This window comes from Pongo pygmaeus, chromosome 6, assembly GCF_028885625.2.
Source record: "Pongo pygmaeus isolate AG05252 chromosome 6, NHGRI_mPonPyg2-v2.0_pri, whole genome shotgun sequence".
Classification (NCBI taxonomy): Eukaryota; Metazoa; Chordata; class Mammalia; order Primates; family Hominidae; genus Pongo; species Pongo pygmaeus.
Genome location: NC_072379.2, coordinates 97,915,305 through 97,928,439, shown reverse-complemented (window position 1 = coordinate 97,928,439; position 13,135 = coordinate 97,915,305). Strand labels below are relative to the sequence as shown.

Here is a 13,135-nt window from a genome sequence, read left to right as displayed (position 1 = left end):
TTCAAGGGGATACGTTCCAAGACCCCCCATACATGCTTGAAACTGCTGATAGTACTGAACCCTATATACACCATGTTTCTTCGTAGGCATACCTATCTATGATAAAGTTTATAAATTCAGCACAGTAAGAGACTAACAACTAATAATAACATAGAACAATCATAGCAACATACTATAATTAAAAAGTGTGTGAATGTGGTCTCACTTTCTCAAAATACTGTAATATTTTTGGATCTTGGTTGACCACAGGTAACTGAAACTGCAGAGAGTGAAACCAGGAATAAGGGGGCACTACTTTATTTCTGACCAATATTGTCTGAGGAGAAAATGTGTGGAGTTGGAGTTAACAAGTAAAGATTCTAGACCTAGGTTCCCCTAATAAGTAGTTGGGTAAACTTGGTTAAGTTTCTTAACAGGCTATTACAGTTTTGCTCTATGTTAGAGGCTTAAAAATAAAATGAGTTATTGCCTATGAAAAATGTTGTAAAAGTGAGAACTTTATAGATAGTAATAAGTGGCAGAGGCAAATATTAAATCGATTATTTGGTACTTAAGGCAGTCTGACTATATAAAATTCACTTTTCATCTTGGTCAGGTGCACTCTTAAACATTTATTTCAGGACCATAGTTTTCACTTCCAGCCTAGATTTTTCAAACTTGTCATTTCAACATCCAGCAAATACTGGGATTCAGTAAAGTTGACTCTCAACATTATCCTTCCAGGAGGTTCGTTTATCATACTCCATTTAGGCTTCTTGGTTGAGGTTGATGTATTTAGTTGCTGTTTTTATTCGATGACTTAAAGATAAACACAGATCTGTCAGGAACCTCAGATAAACTTTGTCTTATTTTGGATTTTGAATGCTGTTAAATTACTATCATTACTAGCATATAGTTTGAACTTTGCTTTTTATAGGTTAAATGAGCCTCAGATGAATGAGAGCAGAAATGCATTTAGAATAATTCTACTGGGAACTCTTGAGTGTGGTCATCATTTTGTGGTTTTTTCGTGCTCATCATGTTGTAATTCTTTGTTTAATTTTAACTGCTGGGTAAAATTTCAGTTTCACATTTAAAAAATTGGTATTAACAAATCCAAAATGAGGCAATAGGGCATCATAATTTAAGAATTCATATTATCCCTGTGATTAGGCATTTATGGCCAGTGTCTATTTGGATCATTTTGCTTTAATTAAAGAATCAGCAATTTTATTTTACCTTTTTTTTTGCCAGATATAAAGCATTCTTTCTATCCTGAAATTATAATATGAGATAAATTTCTGTTTCATTTCTATAGTAGTATAAATGTGTTATGTATTTGGGAATGCAACATCCAGTTTATCAGTTTGATATCCATATATGGTTAGCCAGCTTTGTACCAGTTTTGGTGACAGTGGTATTAGATGCTAGTCTAAGGCATAAGTAATCACTTCTCAGCATGTCCAACATCTCCTTCCACCCCACCCTTCAGAATCCCTAAGAAAACTCAAATTCATTTCCTATGTGATGTTGGTTTAAACTCATCTTTTCATATGAAGGAGAACATACTGTATTTTTGCTCTTTTTAAATAGTAGTTTAGAACTTAACAGTACATAAAATAATGAAGATACTTCTAATATAAGTGTAGAGCAATGAATAATGCTTGTACATTTTTAGCTACCATTATATGGAAAATGAAAGCAGTGATAAAAATTAGTGTTTCTTCTAGTTATTCTCTTCATCTAGCTCTCTCTGAATTCCAACAAACTTAAGCAGTTTGATCATTTGTAATATCAGTTCTCTGTCATTGTTGCTTCTGGATTAATTATGTTGCTTCTAATTAATTAAGGCTTGGGGATTAATTGATCCTCAAAAGGATGGTCCCCCAAACTAGCAACGTCTGACTCCTAACATTCTGAGTCACATCAAAGTTTGAGAACCACTAGCTTAGACTCTGAGTTCTTTGTTTATGACCGGGACCATTCTCCACCTGTCATCACATGCCCTCCTTCCCTGTGTGTCTGTTTCCATTTGGCTTAATAGTTCATTCCTCAGTTTATCTTTTCCACTCTCATTTTGCTATAAGCAGCAAGCAGGAAACTGTAGCCATCTGCACTTTGCTTGCAGTTTTCCTCGGTTAAATATCCAAGTTCATTGCTTAGAAGTTGCACCTTCCACCCAGCGCTGAAACACACAGTTCAGCCAGCTGTTTGCCACTTTATAACAAGGACTGTCTTCCCTGTAGTGTATAATAACATGTTTTCATTTCCTTCTGAGGCCTCGTTAAAAAGCTCCTTTAACATTTGTATATCTACCAGCATTCTGTCCATGATGATACATGTATTCTCTAAGACAACAGAAGGTTCTTTCCAGCTTTATTTCCATCTCAGCTCTTAGCAGAATTGTCTTTAATCTCCCTATTTCTACCAGCAATCTCTTCAAGATAGTGTAGTTTTCTTTTCTGTCAAATGCTTAAATATTCTTCTACCTCCTACATATTACCCAATTCCAAAGTCACTTCCATGTTTTTAGGTATTTGTTAGAGTAGCACCTCACTCTCTGCACTAAAGTTGTGTCATCAGTATTCACCAGAAAAGCAGATCCAGTAGGTTATGTTTATTTCAAGGAATTGGTTTATGGGATTATGAAGGCTAACAAGTCCGAAGTTTGTAGGGTAGGCTGGCAAGCTTGGACATGAAATGTCATAACATTGTCGAGGAAGAATTACATTTTCTTCTGGGAAACCTCAGTTTTTGCCAGTTTTAGCCTGTAGAGTGATTGAGGGCTGTTATATTATTAAGGACAGTCTCCATTACTTAAAGTAAACTGATTACAGATGTTAATCATATCTATAAAATACCTTCACAGCAACATCTAAATAAGTGTTTCATTATATAACACCTAGATAAATGTATGATGGCGTAGCCAAGTTAACACACAAAACTATACCATCACAGAGAGGAAATGTGGGCTAGGGTCATTTGGGTTGTTATTGACATCTATTATTGGATGGACAGGGGATGTGTGACATCTAATCAGAGAAGTTATCTGAGATATGCTATCTTTTCATTAAAGTTATTTTCAAATTGTGTTCCTGGGCATTTTAGCAAATGGTAACCCAATTTATATCATTTTAATTTACTGTCATTTATTTTGTTCTTGTTTGATCTTTATTACCAGCTATGCTTTTTACATCTTAACTCTGTGATTTATTTTGTGGTAGAAACATTTTGTTATATAGCTTACCTGAATTTAATGAACAATGGTACCAGCTAAGCCAAAAGAATGAAGAAGCCCACTTAAGTGATCATAAAAGTAACAATACTAGTTGATGTACTCAGATTTGGTTTATAGGCCAGTACTGCTCTGTAGGGAAAATTCTTTTTGCCTGGGAATTAAATAGGGACTATTTTAATTAGTGCACCATCTAGATAAATGGAGCCTTTAAAAATGTACCAGTTCGCATGGTGTTTTCATTATATAAGTGGTTATTTCTAGGTTGCATAATGTAGTCTATGCAAATTTTAACTTTTGCTTAACTTTATAAAGTCTTAGAAAAGGAATAGACTATTGTCTTTATATTGTTTGATTTTGCTACTACTTTGTTCACTAACTTACAGTGGTCCACTATTGTATATTGTGTAAAAATTGAATTTTTTTCATTCTAAATTTTAAGGCCATTCAGTAGGATCCCTCATTTCATATTTCAGTTCTCTCATTTTGTAATGTATCATGATTTTACTTTTTATGCAAACCTATTTTTCCCTATCTGAATTTTATTTGCTTGCCGTATATGTTCTTACCTGAAATGGTTTCTTCCTTACATCAAAGCCTTGCTTATTACTTCTGAGTTAAAACGACATGTTTTAGTAGGAGGAGGGGGTCTCTGTTCTCTGCTTCAGTGTTCCGTGACTGTGGTAAATGGAATATTTACTCTTTGATCTCTGCATTCCCCAGTTGCTTCATGTGACTTCTCAGTGTTTACACACAGTGCAGTCCATTCATTTGTATTTGCTTTAATGTTCTAAGTGTTCTCATGTGTATTAATGTCTCGTTTTTTGAGGGTATTTTTGTTTTCGCTTTTTTTTTTTTTTAGAGATACCCTCCCTTCAATCAAAAATTTTAAAAACTAGCAGATTTTTTTCCCCTTTTGAGAAGTCCAGTTTGTGACATTTTTTTCCTCCCATAAAGTCCTCCTCTCCTTCCTTTTCATCAGACATTTCCACAACTATTCGGAGCTTTTTTTGTTAGCATTAAAGAACTTCTCAGAGCTTTTTGAACACTTAATGTGATGTTAACTCATTTCTCCTCTTAACAGAATGTTTGATGTGGGAGGTCAGAGATCTGAGCGGAAGAAGTGGATTCATTGCTTCGAAGGAGTGACGGCGATCATCTTCTGTGTAGCACTGAGTGACTACGACCTGGTTCTAGCTGAAGATGAAGAAATGGCAAGTAGAACTACTTTAAGAGTTGAGCTTGAAACATGAAGATCTGAAGGTGTTGCCAAGAATTTTTCTGGGAAAAATTCTTAAATTCTTTCTAATGTCTGTAACAATTTGAAAGTACAGGGTCTTTCCTCTAACTTTTCTATTTGCCTAATAAAAGAGAAATATACTAGAGAAGCACAGGTGGATCTTGAGGAAAAGGAAAACATGGAGAGTCAATCTCACCTCAAGCCTGTAAGCTTAACTATGCATTTCTATATCTAATATCAACATAGCACATGGAAATATAGTTACATAGTAGTCCAAGATTCCCTTTTCTTAATTTGTTACTTCTGTTAGTTTAGTTAATCTTTTTTTTTTTTTTTTTGAGACGGAGTCTCGCTCTGTTGCCAGGCTGGAGTGCAGTGGCACCATCTCTGCTCACTGCAACCTCCACCTCCCAGGTTCAAGCCAGTTCTCCTGCCTCAGCCTCCCGAGTAGCTGGGATTACAGGCACATGCCACCACACCCAGCTGATTTTTGTATTTTTAGTAGAAATGGGGTTTCACCATGTTGGCTAGGCTAGTTGCAAACTCTTGACCTCAGGTGAGCCACCCACCTCGGCCTCCCAAGGTGCTGAGATTACAGGCCTGAGCCACCGCACCCAGCCAGTAAATCTTTAATATATGTTATGCTTTGTTGCTGCCCTGTAATTTTCAGATAGGTTTCAATGTACCACTAATATGAGGGAAATGTTTTTAAATAGAAATGTGAAACTTTGTCATTTTAAGTTAACTTTATTACAAAGTGGGAAAAAGAGAAGAAATGTCGGTTTTGTTCAGTTGACCCTTGAACAAGATGGGTTTAAGCTGCATGGGTCCACATATATGAGAATTTTTTTTCAGCGAAGCACATTCATGGGATGCAAAACCTGAGTATACAGAAAGTCAGCTTTTCCTGTATGCGGGTTCCACCGAACCGCCTGCTGGACTTGAATGTATGCAGATTTTGGTACCCTTGGGGATGTTTGTACTAATCCCCCTGAGTATACCGAGAGACGATTGTATTTTTAAAATCAAGTCTACGAAATTATAGTGCAGTAGGTGCAATGCAACACCACATGTTCATTTCTCTCATTTCAGCACTATAAAATGTATCAGTGCCCTTTTTGATGAGCACAGATCCTGGAAGGTCAAGAAACAGGAATTGGAAATGTCCTTCCAGTATTTATATTTATTATAATATTTAGAGTATTGGGCCAATTGGGTCTTAGCTTGTTCAATTTAATTTATTAATCTTTAAAAACCTCTATTTATCTTTTAATGGAAACTTAGATGAAATGAACTCTATGACAATGTCATTTCTTTTCACATGTTCACACTTCACATCCCTAGATTATAATGTCCTGTAGCAGGATGTTCCCTGGCACAGAGCATGACATATAGTGGGCACTTAGCAAGTAAAAGTTGAATGCAAAAAGTGATGAAAGATGATTAGACACTTCTCTCACCTAAAGTGAAAGTGTGTTCTGAAATGGCAGAAATTTTTTTTGTGATATGTATTTTTCAATGACTAAACTCTGTTTTATTACAACACCTATTATTTTTTAAAATAATCCTCAGAAATCCTTGCTGTTAGTGACAATTGATTTTATTTTTTGCTATTACAGAATCGAATGCATGAAAGCATGAAGTTGTTTGACAGCATATGTAACAACAAGTGGTTTACAGATACATCCATTATACTTTTTCTAAACAAGAAGGATCTCTTTGAAGAAAAAATCAAAAAGAGCCCTCTCACTATATGCTATCCAGAATATGCAGGTATTTTACTTTTCTGGGAATAACTTGTCAAGTTACATATTTCTAAGTGAAACTTCCCCTAAGGCAAGAATTCAGTTGTTAATTTAAATCTCTTGGCTTAGTGATTCTTAGACCTTTAAGGGGTATTATTTATCAAACTGCAGTTGAGCACAAAAATTTCCTTAAGATGTGGATGAAAATAATGTATTCATTTTATGGAAAAGCTGTTAGATAATTTTTAGTGATGACTCCAAGTTAAAATACTATTTTTTAAATCCAGTTAACAGATTTCATATCAGGTACTGTGTGATGTACAATAAATAAGACATGTCTCTGCCCACCATCTAATCTCAAAGACAGACATACTTAAACAACAAGCAATAGCAGTGCAACCTACTGCTAAAAAGGAACATGAACATTATAGTAAGGGGAAATGAAGACAGGATCGTTGAGGCAGCTAACTCTTCCAGAAGGGCAGGGAAGGTTTCACAAGAAGCCTAAACTTTGGTAATGAGGCTGTCAATAGTGCTTTAATTTTACTATGATGGAAAATTCCCTGGAGTAAGGAAAGTAGACCTGAAGTACAGTCCTGACTTTTCCATAATTAGCTCTTTGATCTTGAACAAGGCAGTTCACCTAGGTCTCAGTATTCCATCTGTGAAGTCAGGAGTTGGGCTAAAACATTAGTTTTAGTTTAGTTGAGTTCCTTGGAGCACCTCCTGGGTTGCTGTTGAAGGTGGAAATGGGAGAGGGAACAGAGCTAATTACTGCCCCCTGCAACCCACCACCTTATAACTTTTTCATTAAAGCAGAGTAACTCAGCTTTCATCTGGTTTACGTATTGAGTAAAGTTTTATTTTAGTGAGGAGCATTCAATATGCCTTAAAAAAAACAAGTAGTTTGATTACCACTGGTTTATGTAATCTCCAAATCTAGACAGTTTGAAGACTTTAGTTATTTACCCTCACCCTACTCTTCCTGTTTTTTTTTTTTTAAAGTCTCAAGAATTTGTTTTTTTATAAACAGAATTTTCCTCAGTCTTGTGTTGAGTAAATTGTACGACGAGTATTCACTGCCATTTTACAGGAAATGTTAAGACAACCCTGTGATGTCAGTGCTCAGGTATCCCTACCCATACAAATGAGAATACCGGGGCTTCATGAAGCCAGAGTCCAGTTCCATACCCAAGTCCATTGTCCTCCTGCTCCTAGACTATGAACGACTAGGCTATATTTAATTAAACATTCAGTGGAACGAAAAGGGGAGGGTTCTTTGGTAAATATAATCATGTTACTTATAGCTCTTTTTGTGTACTGTGAAGTTACACTTCAGTTCAAACTAATTTCACACAGTTACTTACTTTAAAGCTTTGGTTTCTTTTTGAAAGTCATAGTCCTAAATCACTGTATTCAGGAACTTTTTTTTGTGCTTATTAGAAATAAGTTATCCAGAGTCAAGATGGCTTAATTTTTCCCTTATTTGAATATATTTTTCAGTTTATTTTTATCATATTCTATGATGTAGCCATTTTGTGCTAATTCATAGTACCAGATTCCCCAAGTGAATCCATAAATATTGTATACCTACGGAGATTTTAGAGCAACTATGAATATGCTTGTTAGCTCTTTCCTTGCCAAGTAGACAGTGTGTTTAGGAATTTTTGTTTGTGTTTTGCTTAAGTTAATAAGAATACTTGACTTCAGAATCTTTGCACAAAAAGAATATTACATAATTCTTTCACATCCCCAGAGTTAAGATTGTTGTTTAAGATCTCCAAGGCATGCCCTAAGTATTGATTCAGTTGCTTCTTGCTTCAGCCACAACTCTCAATTTCCTATGGCTGTGGAAGAACCCTGTGTAGCCCCTAAACAACTCACTTGATTTATCTCCTGTCTGTCTGCTCCTGTGTTATCCTTCTCCTCCTCTTCTTTTTACTGTATGTTGCACTTCACCAATTTCATCTGCAGTCATGTCATCTTTGCTCTCTATCCTTTCATAGTCATATCTATTCTCAATAGGCTAAATTTTGTGGTCAGCCCTAATTTCTCTCTGAAGCCTTAGATTTACATTAGCAACTGCTTGAACATACATGTTTTGTTGTTGTTTGGTTGGTTGGTTGGTTGGTTGGTTAGCACCTGAAGCTCAAACAGAACTCTTTTTCTTGTTTACACTCAGATCTCTTCTCTTTCCCTTTTGATTGTGTCATCAGCCTCCCAGTTCTTCATTTTTGAACCTGGTTATCACCTATACTTACCTTTGTTCAGGACAATTCTATCACACATTAAAAAACAATCTATCATATTTGCTCTCCTGTCCCTACTTTGCCATTTGTTTCTTAAGACTTAAAATCAGAATGAAGAATGTTCATTCATATGTGTTGTAGCTTTTAGGGTAACGTAGCTAGCTGCCTAGGATATATAGAGCAAATTGAGCTAGGCACTCAATGTAAGCTGTTTGGCTGAAGCATAGTTTAATTTAGCAGTTGCATTAGCTTCTGTGGGCCAACAAGATGCTGTTGATTGCTTTAAAATTTTGGAGAACGAAACTTATGATTTAATAAAATTTGATTTTTAAAAGTATGTGATTTCTAGTGATATAAAAGAGTTAAAATGTAAACTTAAAAACTTTAGTACCTTTTTATCCCTAATAAAAATCTCATAATCTATGCAGTCATAGCACATTACACAACATTCCTATGGGTATTTGTCACATTGTATTACACTGGATTCTATAAGATATAAAAGGAGTATGAGGCTGGTGGGGTATGATATTTACTCTTGAAGAGTTCACATTCTAGTTTAGGAGACTCAACACTGAAAAAGAATTTAAGACTCTATAAAGCAATATAACAAAAACTGAAATAGTTATTTCTAGGAGGAGGAAAAAGTTTTTAAGTGATAGAGAACCCAGCTAGATTTGATTAATTAGGAAAAGTTAGATGGAGTGCCAATTTTGAGCAAATGTGAAGGCAGGCAGAGATCTCAGCTGGTGAAGTAGAATGAAGACGAAGTACTACATACAGTACCACAGGTGGCATTTTGCATGTTAGGTCCTCACGACATGGACCTGGGGTGAGCGCCAGTGTGGAGGAGAGGATCTCAGAATGATGGCACTGCAGAGCAGGCTGGGTAGTAGAGGACCTTGAAAGCCTGGCAGATAATTTTGGATTATTACTACAAAAGAGGGGTTTAAACAGTTTTTTTCCAAATGAAATTTGAATGTTTTTCAGTTTTTTTATTGAAGCATTACATAGAGCATTACATTATATACATTAATGTATATTATAATATTACGTACATACATACATATGTACACACACACCCTCAGCATAAGTGTGTTTTTAAAGGTGAACATACAAGTATCCACCACTCAGGTCAAGAAACCAAACAGCTTCAGGACCCCAGAAAGCCCCATCATGCTTCCTCTCAGTCTTAACCAATCACACCCTCCCCACAACACACACATAACACACTCACACCCCATACACAGAGTAATCACTGATTACTCACTGAAGACCTTAATAAAAGAAAGAACACAAAGGAAATATATACCCACTTCACATGTTCCACAGACACTATTGGTGAGGTGTTTATCCTCACCAGTTCATTTTTCAAACATTGTTGGATCATACAGTATGTGATCTTTTTGCATCTAGCTTCTTTTGCTCAACAGTACACTTAGGAGATTAATTCATGTTACTGAGTACTTTCATTCTCACTTCTTCTATGTCTTCAGTGATACACAGGTCTGTCAAGTGTATATCTAGAAACTGAATTGCGGGGTCAGAGTGTGTGTGTGATTATCTTTAGATATTGCCAAACAATTTCTGGAGTGTTTGTACTCAGAGGAAGTCTTTTATAGTCAATAACCTGAAAGCTGGAGTGTGTCATTCACTTTTTTTGTAACCTCATACTCCTAAACATCATTGTAGACCTTGGTACAATTTTTGAATAAAGAAAAATGAGTGAATAATGCTAATTAATGTGTATATAGAAAAGGGAGGAAAAAATACTGATCAGCATTCAGCCAACATTTTTTTATCCACCATTGGGCCAGAACTGAAATAGCATGCCGTCATCAAGCATCTGAGTTGGGGTGTAGAGGACACAGGATAAGAGGATAAAAGATCTGGCATTTGGGGATTGAGGCGGGAACAAAGATCATGATGAACACGGAATGCCATGTAAAGGAAATTTTTTGTTTAATTTAAGGGATAACTTACGGTCATTAAAGGTAATTAACATGGAGTGTTTTTCATTTAGAAGAAATAGTGTCTCCCATTCTAGAAGGGAAAGCACAGTTAAGGAGTCCCTGAATGAAACTGTATGAAACTGAATTCAATATTTTAAGCAGTTATTTTAACTTTTTGCGTTATGTTTCTTTCCTTTTTCCATCTCAGGATCAAACACATATGAAGAGGCAGCTGCATATATTCAATGTCAGTTTGAAGACCTCAATAAAAGAAAGGACACAAAGGAAATATACACCCACTTCACATGTGCCACAGATACTAAGAATGTGCAGTTTGTTTTTGATGCTGTAACAGATGTCATCATAAAAAATAATCTAAAAGATTGTGGTCTCTTTTAAGTTTTGCAGTTAATGGTAAAATGCATTTTCAAACCAAATGAGTACTTATATATGGATCTCTGTAGACTAGAGTCTTGCAGCAACACAGAATGTAATATAAGGCAAATGCATCTGGGACTTGACCAAAGTTGTTCTGTTTTGTTTTTTTTAACTGAAAGTAACAGAAGGACCTTTCTTAAATGTGACAGATGGTCCTGCAGTGTGAAACTGAAGGACAGTGTTAAAGCTGGGCTCTAGTATATTGATGATTTCTGCATAAGTGTAAATATGCAAATGTATGTATACATGTATTTATGACTTTAGTTTTCGACATTATTTTTAGGTTTTAAGAGTGGCAACTTAGGATTTTAGGGTGATGGCTTTGGAAATAACATAAATATACCTTGTACTGAATGACAGACTATTACTATGTTTGCCAGTTTTAAACAGCTTTATTTATGTTCATGTCCTGTAAATTTTTAAGTACAGTAATTAATATTAGGAAACATTACAGCCCTTATCTTGATTATATGTATACTTGTATTAATAAAAATGTTATTTGTACAAACATTGCACAGACTATTTTAATAACATGATTTGTTCTTTAAATTTTATGTGTTTTATTGAAATGTTCTTAAGATGAATACACCTGCCTTTGGATCAACTATTTAAACATTGTATGCATTTTGATTTTTCCTACTTTAAGAAAATAAAATAATTTAATTTTACATTAGATTCCACATTAGATTTGGTTTGAAAAACTAAAATTTCAGATTTTTGAGGATATAGTGTCTTAGACTTATTGTACACACATAGTTTTTATTCACTTGTTTTCACTCTGAATTTTAATATTTGGCTGATATTAATGCATTGCCTCAAAGGTGGTGTCATATTAATTTTTATACACTTTAAATAACTACTTTTTGTTTATAACTAAGTTTGGAGAGATCCTAAGAGCATTTTTTTGGGTAAAAAAAAAAAACACCTGTGGGCATAATGAATTTTGAGACATTCATTGGTGAGGCTTTTATTTCCCTTGAGGAGTCTCTTGTACCTAGCATACATGATAGCTCCTTGTTGGGAAGATAACGAGAAGGATCTTTGAATACTCTATTGCTGATATAATGCAAGATTTAAATTTACACATATAACTAGTTTCAAATGTAATTATCACACTCTGTTAAAATTACTTTTTTCCCTTAGATAATTCAAGTTTCTCCACTTGCTTGAGTTTATATCATTTCTTTTTCAATTATGCTATTATTTCTGAGAATGAAATGGACAATTACACTTAGAAAATGAGTAATAGTATTTAATAAGTCAGTGATTATATGTATGCTCAAATAAGCGTTATGTATCAGCTAGATGCTGAGCTTTGATAGAATAATTTTCTTTTGATTATTCATGGTGTGTCGTCTCTGACCTTGTTTCAGCAAAGTAAACAGCACTCCCCACCCCACCCTCCTTTTTTTACTCATCTTGGAAAAAATTAGTCTTTCAGTACACGTTGCTGGTAAGTAGTTTCCAAGTTACGCGTTGTCACTGGGTTGAAGTATATTTGTTGAAGTGTGTGTGTGTGTGTGTGTGTAACCATAAACTATATTCATATCTGTTTCGTTTGGAGGATTTTCTTCTTTGTAATGTAAAGAAATTCAAAGTTATCAAAATTCCTTAAATGTGTTAGCTTAGATTATTTATGTGCCTTTCATGAAAGATATGTTTTCATTAATTTTACTGGTGGACCTGTAATATCCACATTGTGAAGCTATGTATGAAATTCAACTATAATATGAATAAATTTGAATCATGAGAATTATGGGTTAAAAAGCCACAAAGAAGCACATATTGGTGACCATCATTAATGAAATCCTGAACTTTGTTCTGTGTAATTGTGTTAATAAATCCTAATAAATTTAAATTTTTAAAATTTTACAAACCTATTGGCTAAGTACATTTTGGATTAGAATTTAAGTATCAGTCTGTTGTATCTTCATTTCTTCTTTTTCTATGCTCTTTTTACAATTTCAGCTACTCCAGAAGCTCAAATTTTCCCTGCTCCAAGCTATGAGATGTGATGCCACATTTGGAATTGCCTTCTTGATATCCCCTTCTGAGAATTCATTGCCTGCTGTAACTCATTATATTCCAAACTAAATTCATCATCATTCTCTCCTTAAACCAGTTCTCACCCTGACTTTGCCATTTTTCCTTACTAAGTACCATCATCATTTATTCCTTCAATGGGGAACTTTTTAGTTTAAGTTCTGGGATACGTGTGCAGAACATGCAGGTTTGTTACATAGGTGTACATGTGCCATGGTGGTTTGCTGCACGTCTCAACCCGTCATCTAAGTTTTAAG

At 34.9% G+C, this 13,135-nt stretch overlaps 1 protein-coding gene across 4 annotated transcripts in view; it reads left to right on the top strand.

The window, feature by feature from the left end:
• GNAI1 (G protein subunit alpha i1) overlaps positions 1-12,711 on the top strand; it is an 84,891-nt gene extending 72,180 nt beyond the window's left edge. For all 4 annotated transcript variants that reach the window (XM_054494807.2, XM_054494810.2, XM_054494811.2 and 1 more), the window contains 3 exons: positions 4,299-4,428; positions 6,074-6,227; positions 10,606-12,711. In XM_054494807.2, the coding sequence (XP_054350782.1) occupies positions 4,299-4,428; positions 6,074-6,227; positions 10,606-10,796 (475 nt within the window). In that variant the 3' untranslated portion in view covers positions 10,797-12,711. The remainder of the gene's footprint in view (positions 1-4,298; positions 4,429-6,073; positions 6,228-10,605) is intronic.
• The last annotated feature ends 424 nt before the right edge of the window (positions 12,712-13,135 follow it).